The sequence below is a fragment of the Cebidichthys violaceus genome, unplaced genomic scaffold (genome assembly GCF_023349555.1).
Source record: "Cebidichthys violaceus isolate CVI_PGR_0920_01 unplaced genomic scaffold, fCebVio1.0.p SCAF_6, whole genome shotgun sequence".
In the NCBI taxonomy this organism is placed as follows: Eukaryota; Metazoa; Chordata; class Actinopteri; order Perciformes; family Stichaeidae; genus Cebidichthys; species Cebidichthys violaceus.
This window is the reverse complement of record NW_027176816.1, coordinates 5,341,453-5,361,469: the sequence shown is the minus strand read 5'-3', so window position 1 is coordinate 5,361,469 and position 20,017 is coordinate 5,341,453. Positions and strand designations below refer to the sequence as shown.

The 20,017-nt window shown below is 41.1% G+C and overlaps 1 protein-coding gene across 1 annotated transcript; it reads left to right on the top strand.

The window, feature by feature from the left end:
• The first annotated feature begins 3,061 nt into the window (after window positions 1-3,061).
• LOC137889267 (rho-related GTP-binding protein RhoA-D) lies at window positions 3,062-19,922 on the top strand. The gene is made up of 5 exons (XM_068733043.1): window positions 3,062-3,171; window positions 13,813-13,968; window positions 16,019-16,139; window positions 17,557-17,687; window positions 17,970-19,922. Exons 2-5 carry the CDS (start codon window positions 13,813-13,815, stop codon window positions 18,141-18,143), a joined length of 582 nt encoding a protein of 193 aa, XP_068589144.1. The 5' UTR covers window positions 3,062-3,171; the 3' UTR covers window positions 18,144-19,922.
• Window positions 19,923-20,017: the final 95 nt, after the last annotated feature.

Here is a 20,017-nt window from a genome sequence, read left to right as displayed (position 1 = left end):
TGTCAGCATAGTCTGTGATACTATAATTCATTTTTTCACAGCAAAGAAGAAAAAAAAAAAAAAGAAAGGCTTTACGTAGTTTATCTGAATTGTAGTGGCGTAAGAATAGAAGTACAACCTTTAAACCCAGCAGTACACTGTGTAATGGTGACATGTTGACACTAGAGTCTACTGTACAACTCCGTAATTAATTTTTGGTTGATAATGCATAATTGTATGACACATTGCCCCAGGCCGGGAAACATATTGCGGTCCATTTTCACAGTTTATTTATAATGTCTTAGCTATCTGTGGATGGATTTCTTCCTCGGTTTATTTTACCTTGTGACACTTGACATTTAACATTACACATGAAAAATAATGGATTAAAATCCATTATTTTCAGTGGAAGGTGATCGGTGTAGTGCCCTGACATCAAACAAAACTTCCTTTCTGAACTTGTCTATTTCTTCCAATCAACCAGCGTCCCTCACTACAGTAAATCACACATCTTTTCTCGACAACTTACCCGTATACTGTAAAAAAACACTAACTCACTCCATACATCTAAACTACTGTGAAAAAGTCCGGCTATCTTGTAGCAGTGTGGGAGTTTCCCCTCGAGGCTTTACAGACTTGTTGTACTGTATATTACTGAGCCCACACTGGAAACTCTACTCACTCTTCCAGCTAGTGGAGGCGCTGAATAGTACCACTTGACTTCTGTACTTAACTTCAATCGGGCGCACTCTGACTCAGCAGTGGTGCTAAATGCTAATATGTTATCTATATTGGTGAAAATAATACTTTAATTATGCTAATATTTTTTGTTCAGCGACTCTCATGATAAAACAACACACAGAAGTGCTTCTAGATTTAGAAAGTAGCACAAGTATGCCTCCTTGTAAAATTGGTGGTACCAGTGTGTTGGCGGTGTAGTGGCAGTTTATACTGCGACTCTTTTAGATTGGATGGTGCTAATATATGATAGCTTTCTCTTCGTATTGGACCAGGTCTCTCTGTTTACTCAAAAGCAGTCAAGATGAATTATCATTGGTCAATGACATGCATTTACATGTGAAAGTTCAGCCTGCAATTTCACATGTTAAAAACCTTTAGAAACTCAAAAGTTAAACATTTTTTACACTAAAAAATTACTGTGTGTGCACAGATCAGTAAATATTAAAAGTCCCCAACACTATAGATGTCTCCAAACAATTCAACCATCTAAATTTACAGACTCAGCTGATGCACCACGTAGCATGGTGTCACAATAGCAGCTAGAGAGATGAGTGATGGAGAGAGCACATAGGGGTGTTGTTTGCAAGCTCTCTGAATTGCAGCTGCATTGCAAACGCTCATCTTTCTCCGGTCGGCACACATTCGCCAGCAGTCCCTCCCAGACAGCTCATATAAATACCATCAGTATTCTATAGGACTGGGAGGTGCCTCTGTGCACTGTTTTATTTTAAACTACAGTATGTGGGTATTACCATGGAAACGGCAGAGAACTGTCCAAATTACTGTCAAAGTGCCAGGATGCAGAGGAGTAGGATACATTCGGTTTGTTGTGGAGGCGTGTGGTTCAAGCCTCTCAACAACTAAGTCTTTGTTTTGTCTCCCCACATGAGAAGCAAAACTAATGCACTACAAAGTGACTGCTAGGTGTTTTTCTTTGGGTACAATAAAACTTCCCGATTGACTAAAAGAACTATCTTGATAAACATGCAAGTGTTTATAATAGGCTACTACTGTGGGTTAATAATAGGCCTACTGTATGCCATGAAACGTCCTTCTTACCCTGGAGCTGCTACGTTTTTACAGTGTACTGCACTCTAAGGCGAATTAACTTATGACCTCACAAAGCTCAAATCCCTGTTGTGTGATTTCCTGGAGCACTGTGTGAAAACAGCAATCCAGTTAAAGTTAATTTCCTTACACATCAAATAATAATACTAATAATAATTAGAAGAAGAACAATAATACTAATAACATAAGATTATGTTAATGTTTTTATCAATAAGAACAGAAGTATTCATCTCAGATTTTACAAAACACTGAAAAACATTGCTCGTGAGATAACTGAACTAATGGTGACATTTTAAACGACAGACCACCTCTTTATATAAATAAATGATGTCATTATTCTCTAACCGTAAAGGGGAGGGGCCTTGTAACGGTTAAATCCTTTCCGCCAATAGCGTGCAGACGCTGGAATCTTAAACAGTGAAGACACTGTGCTGCATTCAGGTGCAGTCGGGCATTTTTTAATTCAGAATGCCGTACGCAGCTGACCCTCTGTCCCAAATGTACAAATTATGTGTTTTTCTGTGTGGTAGTGTAAAAGAAGAAATACAATCAAGCAGCTGGAAACAGCTCCCAAAAATAATATATAAATTAACATATTTATATGAAAAAAACATTCACTGTTCAAAACACACACACACACACAGTCACACACAAGGACTTAATAACACTATTTAATATTCTATTAAATATTGGAATTTCATTAGAAAAGGGACAACCTAGATGGGCCCTTCATCAGGAAAATGAGTTGGACTATTTTTGACATTTTCACATTTGAAATTGGCACGACAAGAGTCACAGTGGATTGATATCAGTATCAATAGTGCACTGTGACCATTGGTACACGGTGTAAACCTTGTGGTATCACAAAGTAAATATTTAGTATGCAATTGGGACACAAAGTAGAATTTGTTTCCTTCTGTAAAATATACTTACAGAGTCATACATTTTAAGGAAATTTAAGAAATATTGGTGCCAATCATAGCAATCAATGTGAGCTTTGGAAAAAGCAAAAAGGTAAATTAATTCACTGTATATAAATCACATTGGTCAGTAGAGATCTGGTGTGGTATTCGGTGTAGACGGATTTGAGGGGAAAGCTGTCAGAGAGCATGCAAACCATGTCAACAATAAGATACTGCACATAACTGTTTTATCTGTATCTTCTTCAATTGAAGATGTTGCATTATTTCTTCGAGCCACACGATTAAAATGGCGATATCAAGTTTTCCGAGGGGGACCGTGAACGCAGTGTTAAGGGAGGGTCTTGCGAGTATCGGTTTGGTCGCTTCCTCCTCGGCCGTTTTTACTCTACAGCTGCTTCACGGACGGAAGTCGGCAGGAGGGGAACACGGAGGCCTTTGATATTTAAAAAGCACACTTAAGGTAAGAAAAAGATTTGTTTTCCTTTTCATCACACTCGTTTCATTTCGCGAGCGCCTCGAGTCAGGAAAGCGAGTTTTTGAGGTGTGACGGAAAAGTGACACGTTAATGAGCCGAGGTACGACCAGCTGCAGCTCGGCGAGTTGAAACCTGTTACTTGTTTTAGAAGTTTTTTTTTTCTCCAGCGGAATGGTTACATGTTTCGACGTTTAGTTCGTATACATATAAAGGAAAAGTACAACTAACCGTGTGGACACACCTGTTTGTTCTCTCCAGTCGGAGATATGGGTCATATCAGCATTCCTACCACACAAACCCAGCCCTGCCTCATAATGTGCCTTATTACGTAATCTAATTATATGGACTTCAGCTGTGGAGGAAGGCAGAGCTGATCTTTACTCGCTGTAAAAAAAACAACAAAAAAAACGTATCGCCTCGCTCTTTCTGGAAACCTGTTTGGCCAGTAAATGAGTTGGTGGTATCGAGTATTTTTTCCTGCTGTACATGAACTATTAAAAGGCAAAATATCAATAATACTTATAGGGTACCGAGTGAGTGACCTTTTCTTGTTTTGTTTGGGCCTTCAGAAAGTCTCTCCTTCTTGCCCATTTGAAGTAACCGTTAAAACATTTGTCCGTCCCGAGGACATTCCTCTCTCGGAGTCACCACACCCTTGTTGTGCTGCTCGGCTGCTGTAGCCCTCATACATCTCAGAGTTCCCTTAATTGTCTTGGCGTGTTCCCCATAATAAAGACGCTACCACCGGTATCCGAGCCCTGCAGAACTAATGCCATCCATCAACTGGACTATACTACCCCTTTGTGTTTCTACACTGTCACACTGTTAAAGGGCAGACACGAACCCAGCAGAAGAATGCTTAAAGATATCTTCCTGGCGTGTGTGCCTTTACGTCAAATGTTTGTATGGCTACTACAGGAGAAAGTATGATGTCATTGTAGCAGAACAGCTGACCAGGCTGTTTGCAGGTAGTGGTCACAAGTGGAAGTGACACACACTCGCACACAAATCAGTGCCAATGCAGTGGAAGGAAATCCCCGATCTAGACTACATTAATATAAAAGCAGAAGTCATTATGTCTGCGGCTGTCGTCAGCAGCATCCGTGTGGTTTTGACTGTCACTCTACCGAGTGATGTAATCCAGAGCCTCTGTGTGAAGTGGGCTGTGTTTGGCTTGTAAAAGTAAAGTATGAGTGGTGTAATTTACAAATGGAGATAGATGTGGACGGTGGATTGGAAACACTAATGTTCAGAAAAGTAAAAGCACACACACACACACACACACACACACACACACACACACACACACACACACACACACACACATACAGAGGAATCCTTGCACAAATGTAATTAGAAGAGAATTGACGACGTTGGATATCTCTAATCAAAACATTCACTAATTAAATGTTTTGAAAGGTTTCCTTGGCTTGAAGTGCACAAATGAGTATTTTACCCACAGCATACCAATAAGTTAAGCTTATTGTTTTGAATCAGGATCCTGAGTATGTGGATCCGGTAGCTTGTGGAAAGTCGGATACATATTTATTCAACATTTAGGTAAAATGTAAATTAGTATCGGATTAAACTCTGTATCAGCATTAAAGGACTCGGATCCAGATTTGATCGGGACATCCATACAAATACCCCAAATATCCTAACTGTCTAATTAAAATAAGAGATGGTGTATCATAATGACAGACTTGACATCTCTTATTCTTCTCTTCTTGTCGTATTGAGGTCATCTCAGACGACAGCTGAAGCTCAGTAGGTCACTGCTGAAGCCTTTATGGACAATTATAGATCAAAAGCTCATTTCACCTTGGTGCTGCACCTCATAGTGTTCTCCTTGTCATGCTCACCACCACTAGCCTACTACTAGTGTTTTACTTATTGTACATTGCAGCCCGAACCTTAGGGATGGCGAATGCAGGAAGTTCTCCTGAGCAAAGATTTAGGAAGTGGTGCATGGACAGAAGGGGAATGCCCAGATGGCCGTTATTCCATCCTTCCTGCTCATGCTCATGTTCAGTGGGGAGCCGCTGGTTTGTGTATTTTAAAGCCATAGGTGCTTATCAGTCGAGGTGCTCAAACACAATGTTCCACCCTAACAGAAGACAGGAAAGTGCTGAGTTTAGGCTTATCTGTGTACTAGTCATCTGACCGTGACTAGCAAACATGTCGACATGGAAAATTGTGTCTGTAGGCTGCTGGGTGTATAATGTACAGGCAGTAAACGGATGAGAAAATCCTCTAGGGCAAAAAAAAAAAATCTTGTTCAGCGGCCTTTTGCTTTTGTGCTTGCAGTTTCAGGAAGTCCCTAAAAGGGCAATTAGGAAAGCCGAACATGTCTTCTGAGTAACATTAGCAGCAGAGCTCTTAGGAATGGGAACTGGTAGCTGGTTCCATTTTGGATCCATTTGGCGGTTGGCAAAATACCCCGATTAGTTAAGCTGAGAGATGCTAACAAATCTCTTATGAAATCTTTTATCTCTCCTCACTTTTTTACTAGCAAAGAGAGCAAATCACATAGGCAGCAGGCTTCATTTTTAATAGCCGACTGTTAAAATGACAAACGTCACGATCAGCTGTAGCGTTAAATCTGTTCAACTACAGTGAAAGATTGGCTGTTCTCTGGTTCATGTGCTCTCTGCAGCTGGTGTCTGTATTCAGCCAAAGATTGTTTGTTAAAGGACGCATCACTCTCTTTTGTGTCGCTGTACGAGGACTGTGAGTGGACTGTGTGTGTTTTTGTAGTTCAGCAGATCAACAGTGGCGAAATAATCCAGCTCATCACCTCAAATCAATTTGAGAATCTCCCCGTTAAACCGTTATTCATACATCAATATTTGACAGTTGTGTGACGGGACCTTCAGTATTTAGTAAGTAGGCTACAGATATTATTTGAATGTGTCCTAATGTTTTAAGTACAGGCTGTGAACATTTAAAGCTGTAGTGTTTCTGCCTTGTTAGCCAAGAAAAGGTGATTAGACATCTTTGGGTCGCAGTTATTTTAGCATTTAGTTGCAGCCAAAGTTAAAAAGGCGAACCTAATAAGATAAGGGGTTTGAAATGATTGGGAAATCGTTATTGCATTGTAATGCTATTGAACCTCAACCCTAAGATGAGATAAACTCTCGTGGTGTTGGGTGGGGGTGGCTTCATGCGTGTCAGCTCTGGCTTTCATTTGTGCCGTGTATGAGAGTCAGATAGGAGGAATGCAGCACCCTAAGGATACGGAGCATTAGCTCCCTGATGGTGACATCACACTGCAACACAGGAAGAGAGAGAGAGAAAAGGATGAGACGAGGACAGAGTGAGAACAAGAGGCTGGAGGAGGAGGGAGGTACAGGAACAAATTCTGAGGGAGTAAGAAGCAGGGCTACGAAAACAGAAACACGTTAATGATTTCTAACCAAGTCCTGATGAGCTCTGCTCCCTCTCCACTCCATGACTAATTCATCCATTTATTTATTTTGTACTCATGGAATATTAATCAAAGACTTTGGTATGTTTTAAGTTTCTCCATATCTGTTGCTGGTGTATAACATGCTCATGTTCTCCTTCCTCCCTTCCCTCAATCTTTCTGACTTTTCTGTCGGTCTGTACGGCGGATGAGAGGATAATTCTGTGTGCTGTTTCTCTCTTTCGTCCTCCGCTCTGCTCAGAGCTGTGCTCTGTGATGAATTGGGTCGGGGTAGTCTCAATGGCTCTGTCCTATTTTGGGCTCCAGCTAGGTTCTCATGACTTTAGCTGGATCCTGAGCAGCCACTTCTGGTTGAGAGAGAGAGAGAGAGAGAGAGAGAGAGAGAGAGAGAGAGAGAGAGAGAGAGAGAGAGAGAGAGAGAGAGAGAGAGAGAGAGAGAGAGAGAGAGATTTATTTTGTGCTACAACTTCCAGAGTTTGTCATCTATGTATATATTTTGAATTAGATTTAATTTATATTTCCCTACATTATCTCCACAGTACAAACTTAGCCTTAAGTAATTCTATGTTGAAATTAATAAAGCAGTCTGAGTATGTTTGTCAACTAAATGGCTTTGCATTAAGAAAGCTCCCTAAACAGGTCCTACTGATTTTCCAGGTCTTCCAGGAGAGTATTACTGCATATGTGAGAAAGATTCTATAAAGCCTTCTGTGGCTCCAGAGAGAGCTGCTGTAAATCTGATAAGTTGCCTCAATTGATTCTGAATTGAAACGTTTTTTAATACTCATCTGCCTTTCTTTCCTGCTCTTTCATTTCCTTTCGGAGCGACACACAGCGCGTCCTGTCAGAAGTCAGGCGTGGGTCCGCATGACGTCCTGTACATTTTGTCATCTGCGTTTGTTTCCTGCGCCGTATGTTCTGTATTCCCAATCGCTGTCCTACTCTCATTAAGCGGCCGTGCACAGTGTCAAAAAATCGTGAAAAAGTCAACATACTCGTCTGACCAAACCCAAACATTTTCAGTTTAAAGGCAAAGACAACCAGCAGTTATTTACATCATTATCCACATCCATACACCAGGGATTTTCTTTTGGGGGGGCATTTCTGATTTAATAATGACAATTAATTAGTGATATTCTGTTTATCAATTAATAGTTTTAGCTCTGTTTTGAAAATGTTTCTGTCATCTTTTGTGTAATAGGAGTGTCAGTGTAAACCTGTTGTGTCAGAAAGGTTTGACAGCCTCTCCGTCCCCAGCATGTTCAAAACACTGCCCTGAAATGCAGTCTTCAACCAAAAGCAACACTTAAATCAGGTGGAGAAAAGTTGCTCCACCTGTTACAGTGTTAGGTGAATGTGTAGTTGTTGCAGTTTGGCCCCATGTCTGTTATCCACGCTGGTCTTTATGTATAATCAATTCCTCAACATTTCAACCAGGAGAATAACGGAGAGGTACTGGTGGACGGAGAGATGTGTGTTTAGAAGAAAGGGGTGAGGGGTGTTGAAAGTGGGTGAGACATTCCTCAAAGCTTACGTCCTCCCACATTTGAACACAGTCAGACAGGGTTTGATTGTGAGCATTCACTGATCCGTTATTAATCTTCATGTGGAATGCTTATTCCTGCTTTTGACCGATCAGTGTGTCAATATCCCAACTGTTAACACTCAGTAACAGCTCAAACTCTTTCTTCAAACATCACCTGAAAGTATACAGCTAGTGTAAAGTTGACAGGGGGTGTCCTGGCACATTCCAAGGAAAAGGAAATCAGGGGAACATGAATTAATTCATGGTCTGCTGAGCAGCTGAAATCCTGTTTGTGATTCTACATTTACAGTTCTCTGTCCTTATTCCATAATTTCTGGTAATATATTTTGCCCAGGTCAGATATGGTGTATCTATTGCTTTAGTATTTGGCCAAATACCCATGTTTGTCTCCAGGGGTGGACTGGGGGGAAAAAAGTGGCCCGGGAGTTACTGTCAGACTGGCCCACTCAATACACGGCGCGCTGCCCACTCAATGCATCGCACATATCGACCAGTCAGTGGCCTACTTGGAAAAATACCCATACACTTTATTATTTCATTCATTCATTATTTTAGATGATTACAAAAATGTTTTTATTTATTTTATTTTTTTTTATAACATTTGGATCCACCAATTTGCCTGGATAGACACGTGGAATAAAATGATACTGGCTATTGTAACACTCCAAGGTAGGTATAGTTTGCTAGATGAATATGCTACAACTTACCATCATATCGCTGTCACCAGTCGTTGGTTTCCCAAATAAGTCAGAGATTTTTAAATATTTTGATGCACCTTCCTCCAGACATCTCTTCTTTTTCTCCCTGAGCTTTTCAGCTCCACCTTTTTTAAAGGATTTACGTTTTGGTGCCATGCTGCCGGCTCACGCTCAAAAAACGGCTTCATCTGCGAGCGAGTGACGCAAGTGTTGAGTAGGCTAGAGTGATTGGCATTTAATAACACCCAAAACAAAGTTAGACTGACTGAAGAAATTAGATGAGTAAGGACGATGGAAACCATCAGTGTGAATACAAATCGCGAGGAGTAGTATAAATGTCAGTCAGTGATTATTGACTTTAGGTATTAGAGTAAATTTAATGTGTTCTGTGAAGCATAAAATATAGTCTGGGCTGGCGATGTCAAGAGGGAGGGCCAGTATTGGACCAGCCCAACCTCGTCGGCCTACCGGGGATTTCCCCGGTATCCCCTATGGCCAGCCTACCCCTGTATGTCTCCAGACTCTTCATTCACTACAGTACAGAAGTCACCACTAAAGTTTATTTCTATTGTCCTTGCTCTGTCAAACTGGATCAGTTGAAGCGACACCTTCAGGTCTTGACATGGCCACACAAGGGCCTGCTTGACTCTATTTATCGTCACCTCCGTCACTTAATGTAGCTTAGAGGCATCTACATATCATGACTTTACCTGCAACAGGTTTTACGTTGTACAGCCGGTGAGCCGATGAAATACGATCCAGCCAGTATAGTGAACTGAGCCATGAGTTTGAAGGCTTCTCAGACGCCAAAATACAGCACAAGTTTATATTACTCTGAAACAGGATTTTACAACTTCATCACGAGGTAAAGAGTAGAAATATACTGTTCATGTTGCATAGTAATCCACCAGGAATTTGCGCTTGTATGTATTTAATCGGTCACACAGCAGTGCCTTGTCGGATTACATCATGTTGCGCTGCAGCAAAGGTTGAGCTAGTTTCCACTTTTTTGCTGGTCCCCTCCTGTCTTACAGGAATGGCCTCATTGGAACGAATGAGAGGGCGGATTTTTTTCTGTGTAGAGCTAAAGTTGTTCTGAATGCCAGGCGATGAACGTCGTGTGATGACACGATGTAACGTTTACGTCAAAAAGTGATTCCCGATAACATTTTATGTAGTGTCCTGTAGGTTGTGGATACTAGGGATGCCTGTGAAGCGAGACGTGTCTCTCATTGTAGGTGGCACAAAGTTGGACAGCTTCAAACACAACATCAAAACACTGAAGTTCAGGTGCAGCTGTCAACACTCAGCAGCATTTTAAAGGCGTGGTTCACCTGCAACATTCCACTGAAACAGGTATTTTTTTGACACAAAGCAGCTCTGATTGCATTACTTTCTGCTCCACACTGTCGCCACAGTTCCCCCACTCAACTCTTTGTGGTTCCACTGTAACAGTTTTACTAAATAACAACAATACTTACCATTTTTGTTTTTGTTGTTTTAATAAGTACTCTTAATCAAAAGGGTCACTAACTGCAGTGTTGGTGTTAATACCTTGACTTTGCTGATCCATGTGATTACAATGTCTTTTTTTCCTATTGTCCCCCCACACACACACACACACACACACACACACTTCTGTTGAACAGGACGGGCTAATGTGTTGTGCATGTGCAAGGAATGTGAACTTTGTCCTTTGCTACCCCACACAGGGACAAACATTATGCAAGACGGGAGTGTTCATCCTGAGAAACGTGTGAATGCACTTCTACGTTATACGATCTTTCTCTGTGAGACTGGGTGTGTGTGTGGGTACTGAATGTCTGTGTGTATATTATAGCTCACCACTCGCGTTTTTGGTTCTTATTGTTTTTTGTAACACTGACAATAATGCAGCTGTAGTATCACGTGGCTGGCTCGGTCTATTCAATTCACTGCTACTGGTACAAGCGATTGAAGTAACACACAGATCTTCATTTCAATTATTAATGAGTGTTTTTGGACCGTTTTCCCCAAACACTGAGGCCTACTTATTGCAACATAAGATTAAGGCCACCCTTAACTTTTGATTGTTGAATATATGTGGGTGTCTGCTCTCCGTGAATCCTCACACACGGTGCAGGCTCTTGTTAAAGGAACAGTCCCACACTGAGTCCAGACTTAAGGAAAAGGAAGAGACTCCTCCTTGTGCTAATAAAGCTTATTTTTAACTGACCTGAGGGGAGAAACTGGAGGAGGGAGAATGAGAGAAAATGACAAAATGGTTGAACTCCAGATGTCTTTCCTGTGGCTCATTTTCTCTCCTCCCTCTACTGTTGATGTCATACCAGGAAGTCACTTAAAGAAAGGAAGTAAGGAAGGCAAATGAGGACACAAATGTCATGGGGAAAATCCACAAAGCACATTAAGCACCTGCAGATGTTCACTTAACAGCAGAGAATGACTCTTGTTATTCAAACCTGAGCTTCTAACAGGAAGAGCATACAAATGGATAGTTAATGAGTTTATAATAAATCGAAACCATAACACCTACAATTCTTAAAATAAACTATTTCACTGGTCCACAGCTGGCTTCCCACTGCTACGCTGTCTGGCACATGTTCCTTACACATAAATATCAGAGTTTGACAATTATATTAATGAATTGACATGATACAATCAATTGAAAATGATTGGTTCATAGTTATTCTACTGATTGAATTATTTAAATTTCAGAAATGATGAATCGTTAGCATCATCACTTTATTGATATCACTGTTAAAGTGAATTGTTTTATGCCACATTTTAAGGGTAGCAGAACACGCCTCAACATCAGCGCTTATTTAGAGAAGTCCTTGGAGTGCCTGTTCCCATCCTTGTACCAGCACAGTGTGTGTGCGCGCACAGTGTGTGTGCGCGCACAGTGTGTGTGCGCGCACAGTGTGTGTGTGTGTGTGTGTGTGCGCGCACGCACGCACGCACACACGCACGCACGCACGCACACACACACATATTAGTGCAAAGGTAAGGGGCCATTATCCCCACTAAGCACCATGTGTGGCCCCCGGCACCGTATAGGCAGCATGATGGGAGAGCTATCGTCGTCAATAAGCAGCATTATTTTGTAGCAGGACTAACGCATCTTGTAAGTGTGTGTGTGTGTGTCTGTGTGTCTGTCCATCCTCCCTCCTTCTGGTAGTGACAGTATGATGAATGGAGTAACAGCAGCCTGCTATCACTGAGAACAGGTGGCTCTCTCCAGAGACAGACTGGCCTGATTTAATGTGTGGGAGAGAAAAATCAAACTGAACAATTGTCTTTTGATTCTTGTGGTGAAAATGGTAGATGAGGCGAATCAAAATGAAGGACGTGGAGATGCACAAACGCCTGGGCTCAAAGTCTTTTTTAACAAAGCTGAAGGAAATGTAATTCATGCAATAAATGACAGAATACATTGTTTTGGTCCCTCTGTGTAGAGGAGCCTCCATGTTCCCATCAAGAATTTAATTAAGCCAACTAAAGCCAATTAAATTAAGAATTTATTTGGCTTTAGTTTCTATGAATATTTGGTATCAGCAGCCCACCCACTGACTATTTCAGAGGAAATGACTGTTTATTCACTCAAGTGCAGCAAAACTCTGTTTACCATTCCATAGCACAAAACTACAGTTTGAAATATTACTGTTTCTAGTATACCTGTTGGAGTTTGTGGATCTGATGATGATGATGATGATGATGAAATAAGTACTTTAGTGCTTCAAAGTTTTGCATTCTTGGGGTTACTTCTTGTTTTCTAAAAGCTGCAATAAATTACATTTTGGCCACTTTGCAGGAAAAACAAGCTGTAAACACAACACTGAATGATCGCCTGTTAAGTTGATACCACAAACTAGCAGTTGCTTATTTACACACCCAGTAAATACAGAGCATTAGTGTGAGTTTTTTATGGCCAACTGATGAATGTAAAAGCAATCTAATCTCTCTCCTTTTTTAGCTGTGTTTGCTCCACTAACTGGCTCTTTAGCTGCTAAATGCTCCAATATGTTCACCAGCTAGCTGTATCTGTCTGCCATTTGTTGCTGGGCAGGTAGTGTAGAGTGGGGATCTTACTTTTTCACTGAAAACAGCCTGTTGTAGCCAAAAACAACACTGTGAGAGCGGTGAGAATAAATTTAAAATGGTAACGTTATGGGTCTTAAAACCAAAACAGTAAGCTGAAGGATGCTAAAAAGCTCTGTAGAGCTGAGGAGTCCACATGCAAGTAATCATATGATCATTAATAATATATAACTATTGATTATAGCACCTTTTTAAATCTGTATATTTCGGGTTAGATGTTTGTTTTGGTTCAGGCAGCCAGTACATTGTCTCATCACCTACTGCCTTCTCTCCATTATTGTCAGCTTGTGGGAGATACTTATTGATTCATGTGCGTTTGTGTATGTGTGGCCATATCTTTCTCTGGCAAGCCACGTTTCACTCCCATACACGCACCTCACAGGGATACAAGCAAAGATAATGGGAGAACATTGTGTGCCATACAGAGGCGTCAACAGAAACCAGTAAGAGCTGTAGATCACAAGGCCACAGGGACGTAGAAGTGACACATTTAGGATCATTTTTAATGTGATGTGCAGCCGTGTGTTGGAGCACTGAGGCTGCAGCATTACCAACACTGTTGCTCTGCTCCTGTTCTCTTCCCTCCCACTGCTGACCTCTCAGCCTGACTCTGTTTTTTCACAGGACGCAGTCCAGGAAAGGGAAGAGGGTGCGGCTCTAAAACAGACTTCGATCATCTCTTCTTTTTTTCTTCCCCCTCTTGTTCTTTCACTCTTACTATTTCTGGTTGGATTGATTCACCTCCCTCCTGTCTTTAAAGAGATTTGCTGCTCTCCAGTTTACTGATTGTTTGGTTAATTCTCATGCATCTCTAAATTCTTAAAATAAAGATTACCCACATTTTATTTTGTTTGTAGATGGCAGCCATCAGGAAGAAGTTGGTGATCGTTGGTGATGGTGCGTGTGGGAAGACCTGTCTGCTCATCGTCTTCAGTAAGGACCAGTTCCCAGAGGTCTACGTCCCCACTGTGTTTGAGAACTACATCGCTGACATCGAAGTTGATGGCAAACAGGTACTTTATATTTTAAAAGTGCATTTTTATTTGTTTTGGGTGGATGATTATGAATAAGGTTTATATTTTGAGTATACTTTTATTTCAGAAGGAAATATTGTGCTTTCTACTCAACAACATTTAGCTGACTAGGTACTTTTCAGAATAATACCAAAAAAAACATAAGATATACTTATAAAATAAAACTTATTGTTAACCAAAAAAGTCTGTAGTTTCCAAACTTTTGACTTGTGACCTCTTACAAACTGTCTGGTTGGGACATCTTGTCATATTTCAGACGTCTGAGATGATAGAAATACCACCAAAGAACCATTTTCCCTCTAAACTTTCATCAGAATAACTGTTTGAGGCCCAAACGAGGTCAAATTATCCAATATTTAACAAAGATTTGAGAAAAGTCAAAATCATCTGACTTGACATACAGATGTATCTTCTGACCCGATAGAGGGGCCCAACCCCTAGGTTGGACACCACTGGACGTCACTACCTGGTTATAATATAAAGTAGCTAAAACTAGTTGCACCTGGACCAGTTACAGCAGCACCACCTGCATCAGTATTAACAGTCTAATCATGTAATATATAATAATATATCGTTCACAAGTACTTTTATTTCTATTACTGTAAGTACATTTAGCTGGTGATACCTCTGTGTTTCCACTTCAGTCAGATTATAAATTGAGTATTTTTACTTGTAATGGAGTACTTTTACTTGAGTAAACAATGAGTTCCGCCACTGATAAATCAAGACATTTTCAGAACAGACAGGTTTATGTATCACTAAAACTGCTGCTGTAGTGATAGAAATGTGGCCCTGCTGCTTGAGAACCATGTACTATCAAGACCGATGGGAGAAGTGCTTATTGTAAGCAAATCCTTGGGACTTTTTATTGTTATTCAGCAGCAGACCTGCAGCCAACAACAGGAAGTGGATCAGTGCCACCATCCTGCCCAGTGTTGAAACCCATTCCCTCATGCATCATGACTAATCTCCCATTTCCTGTTTCCTGTGCGGTATAATACAAAGTCGACTGTACTTCAAGCCCCTCAACCGTGCCAGACAGATTTTTAATAGTGTTTTGGTGTAGTGAAATATTGTCAGTTTGTCAGTTTTATTGTCAGTGACACAGTTAAACTTACAGCTGACCTCTACTTATCATTCCTTGATTATATTTAGTTGTGGTTACAACAACCAAGAAGAGGAGTTCAGACAGGAAACCTTTCGGTAAAGTAAGTAGATGAGGCTGACTCCTGAGAGACATCTAGTGGTAAAATAATTCAAAAGCAGCAGAAATGGACACATGTTTGTCACAGTCAATGTCAGCCCACCGTCTCACATACTATGGTGTGGCCAGCCAGGCTAGTAGCTTGTCGGCCAACAAGCAAGATTTAGCAACACATGAGAGCAGAAGTCAGAAAAGTCCAGAGTAGCTGCTGACACACTGTCCTCTGCTGCATCAGACACAGTTCTCCAGCTGTGACTGCAATGTGGGCGAGGTTCCTGTAGGATTAAATAATCAGGATAAACTAGGTATAGATTACAGTTAAAGCTAATAGTCCACAGCCGTTTAGGAGATATTTACAGACAACAGCCACATGATGTATTCATGCAATGACACTTCTAGGCTGCTGTGTAGAAGACATTCCTTCGTGGTGCTTTGGGCTTGTTTGTAGCATCTGTTACAGACCTTGCTGAGCTCAAATGTTTTCTTGCTGGGCATTTGTTTTATCTAGAGCAGGTCAGGCATGCAGGGACTGCAAACGGTTTGATTAACAGCCTCAGAATATCCTGTGGGAACAATCTCCACCTCTGGGAGTTGCTTTTTAGGCATGAACGGAATGAATTGTTTGAAATCCTCTTTTTCCTTCATCTTCCCAGTTATTCTGCCTCTATATTTGTTGCCCATCTTCTCTTTGTCTATGTTCACTTTTCCCCTCTTCAACCTCCTGTAGACGAAGTTGGATTGTTTTACCTTCATAATGTTACTTGAATTGCGCTCTTTGCTAGCAGCCATTTGCCTGACTCGTGTTCTTCTTCTCCTCTTCCTCAGGTGGAGTTGGCATTGTGGGATACAGCCGGTCAAGAAGACTATGACAGACTGAGGCCTCTCTCCTACCCTGACACAGATGTTATCCTCATGTGCTTCTCCATAGATAGTCCCGACAGTTTAGGTAAGGCTGCATACACATTGTTTACCTACTTAGCGAAACCGTCAGTAACATTTTAGAAAATGTGTTAAGGTTTTTAAAGTAATGTAAAAACTCTTTGGTATCACGCCATGGTTTCAGTGACCCAAGAGACTTGACACAGAAGGAACCTGATTAAAATAGTGATATGAATTTCTTAATTTATTTTATCTTTGTTATGCTACCTCAGTAATTCAAGGCAGCTGGCTTATGTTTCTTCAGTCATTTATACAGAATTTAATTAGTTTTTAAGCAATTGTGAAGAAGCTCGACAAAGTGCATATATGGATTCAATCCACAAAAAAAGAAGATGCAAAGAAAATTCAGAGCTTGCGTGCCGTACTGATGCTCAATATAGGAAAATAATAACCTGGTTGGGACTCTTTGCATTGAGAAAAAAAAAAAACGATACTCAATAATATTTCATACAGATGCAGGAAGGCATTTTGACAAATGCTCCATTAAATGTCCACATTTGTGTCTGACTTGTCTGTCAGTGCAGTAAAATCCACACCGATCCTCTCTATAGGTTTTCCCCCTTTTGATTATTTATGTATTTTGCATTACATTTCCCTGTCCACTGCCTCTGCGCATAATGCAATTAATGATCCATTTTATGGAGACGTAATGCTTATCTGTTCATTAGTATGATTACATTATTGGTGTTGTAATTAATCCTGCTGCTGACTGGTAGTCATGTCTTCAGTGTGGAACTAAACCAGAACAGGAAAGCTGACCATTTCTCAGCTACAGCAATTTGAATGAATAATTTAATATCTTAAAGGAGCAATGTACGACACTCACAGCATCGATAGAGCAGCAAACTATATGCTATGTAAAGATATAGTGGAGTAATTCCTACCTGAGCAGAATGAAGTCACTCCCTCTGTGTGTGATGATATCAGACTCTCTCCTTGTTTTTATGACATAGCAGGGCTGGCCAGGCGTGCTTTTAGTGCAAAAGTACATTTTAACGTCAATTAGAAGTTGATTGAACAGTATCCAAGATGAACCTCTTGTAGATTGATTCAGATCAATGCATCCTTAAGACACTTTCACTTCATAGATGCATTTTAATTCAGTTGTTTCCACATTGAAAGGGAACAAGATGAACGAGCACATTTCCTGTGGCTTTCTCCCACAGTGTTGTTGATGTGGACGATGACACAGATGACTTGTCTACTCCATCTCAGTCGGGCGTCTCCCTCCAGACAGCGCAGATTTTGGCTAGCATGCTCGCCCATGTATCGGGGAGCAGTCAGTGACCTCTTGATAGTTATGTTTGTGCAGTCACAAGGGAAACAGCACAGACTCTCCTAACTGTCCTTGTAGGGAAATAAGTCGGGAGTTTGTGCAGTGACTTGACTTGTTTTTGTATTTCTTTATTTTTGCCTTCTTGCAGAGAACATTCCCGAGAAATGGACGCCTGAAGTGAAACACTTTTGTCCCAACGTCCCGATCATTCTCGTGGGTAACAAGAAGGACCTGAGGAATGATGAACACACACGCAGGGAGCTGGCCAAGATGAAACAGGTGTGTGTGACTCTATATATATATTAGTGTATTAAAATGTTCCCTGTCTGTTTGTGGATGTAAAAAGAACAATATTTACCTCTGTGATGTAGAAGTATAAAGTTGCATGAAAGGGAAACTCTAAAGAGTACATGTACCTTGAATTTGTACTAGGTACTAGGTACCGTACTTGAGTAAATGTACTTCATATTCTACTACTCCGCAAAACTAACCCGTGTTCACCTTGTTGAATGAACACCTACAGCCTAATTTGAACCCTCCGTCTTTACCTTAAACCTGCAGGAGCCTGTTAAGCCTGAGGAGGGCAGAGACATGGCCAACCGCATCAGTGCCTTCGGCTACCTGGAGTGTTCCGCCAAGACCAAGGACGGCGTGCGGGAGGTGTTTGAGATGGCCACTAGAGCAGCACTGCAGGTCCGCAAGCGCAAGAAGAGGAGCGGCTGCCAGCTACTGTGAAGGGGCGGAGTCTGTTGGCCAATCAGCACCCGAGGGAGGATCCCCCCCCCCCCCTTTGCGCACCTGAGCAAACCTAGAGAAACCTTAAATCGATGGCTTCCGTGGACTATACTTACTTCACAGATGCAGATATGCCACAGGACAATATGAAAGACTGACACACCTGTTTAAAAGCAAAACAAATCAGCCTTTTTTAACTCTATTTCCTCTGCTACTCACACAACTTTGTTTCTGTTTGTTTGCTGTTCTGTTTTCCTCCTCCTAGTGTGAAGGACCTGTCCCTCCCTCTTATATGAATGTATGTTTGTATTTATATGTGCATATACTTTACAAACATATCATGCCTGTACTATGTTTACAGAAAAGGGTATTGTAGCTCAAATGCCTCCTGAATGGAAAGACAGATTTAAGATTTGCTTTAATAGTATGGAACTCCTGCTCCTCTCCAACCTGCATGTACCACTGTCCCGATCCACCTATATATCGCACCACTATTCATTTTACACCCTTAAAATCCTTTTTCATCATGTGTTGAGTCAGCAGAGCTCCATTTTCCTCAGCTTTCTCTTCTGGCATTAATGACTAAATTTAGAGCCTGTTCACTCTGCGTTCATCCACTGAAACCTACATAAACTGAAGCAGCAGCGGCTATTTGTGTGGAGAGCTTTTGGACTGCACCTCGCTGTGTCTCTCTTTCATGGCGATGGCTTAAACCGGCACTGGAGACAGTCGTCTATTGTCATGGACACAATACTCAGTCATGCTCACGCTGGCTCCGAGTCCAACAGACTTGCCTCTACCGATGCGTCAACGCCTTCCCCAAACAAGCCGTCTGTCTGAACTCTGTACTGTTAAATGAGATCCAGTACACAGTCATGATGCATCACTGTATACTGAATCTACAGGTTTCTGGTCTCAACACACAATGGATGCACACTGTATACAATTCAGACAGATTATAGGTCTATTCTGTGCATAAAAGTTTGAATAAAATTTCCAGTTGACAGCTCAAATTTTGTCATTACCAATGTGATATCTCCTCAGTTTGGCTCACCAGATCAGTAGCTTTCTGGAATATTTGAAATCGGTGCTTTGTTGTTGTGTAATTTACACATACACACAAGGGACATAGCTTGAAATGTGATTGGAATAACAAGCATATCAGAGTGTGTGGGCAGTGTCCGGTCAAAACTTTTCCCTTGAGTATTCGTCATTGAAGTAGAGCCAGCTGATAAACAGAATATGTCTGAGAACAACGCTGGTGTTTGGGCTCAGAGCTGCACCAACACGTCATGATAGTGCCGTTCACACAAGAAATTGCATTGAGAGAACTATCAGTGGTAGTAACCACAATTTGTATAATTTTCTCCACACGTGTATTGTCAACACTAAGTGACGTGATCATAAACCCCCTCAACTTTTTACAGGCAGCCCTCTAATGCAGTTAATGTTTCTGCGTCATGGCTGAAGCAAAGACATGCATGCAGTACATATATTGCATAGTAGGTCCTGTCATGAAAGAATGTAAGTATATTTAATGATATATTGATCTCACCACCGTCACAAGCTACAATTGTGGTGAACTTCTTATCGGGTACATGGATCAGAATGTACCTGGATTGGGTTAATTTCTTGACGGTGCTTCTGTCTGTTATGTTAACACTATAGTTCCAGAGAAATGTTGATTGTGATGACGCTTTACAAACAGGAGTGGGATGTGTTGAATGTCTGGGGACAAACATGCTATTAAAGTATTTTTTAAATACTACGTAATCTTAACTGGTTTGGTTTACTTTTTTCTTTTTTTTTAACAAACTGACTTTGCAAAATCAAAACTTAAAATCTTGCAAATGCATTTTAAATCTTATAAATGT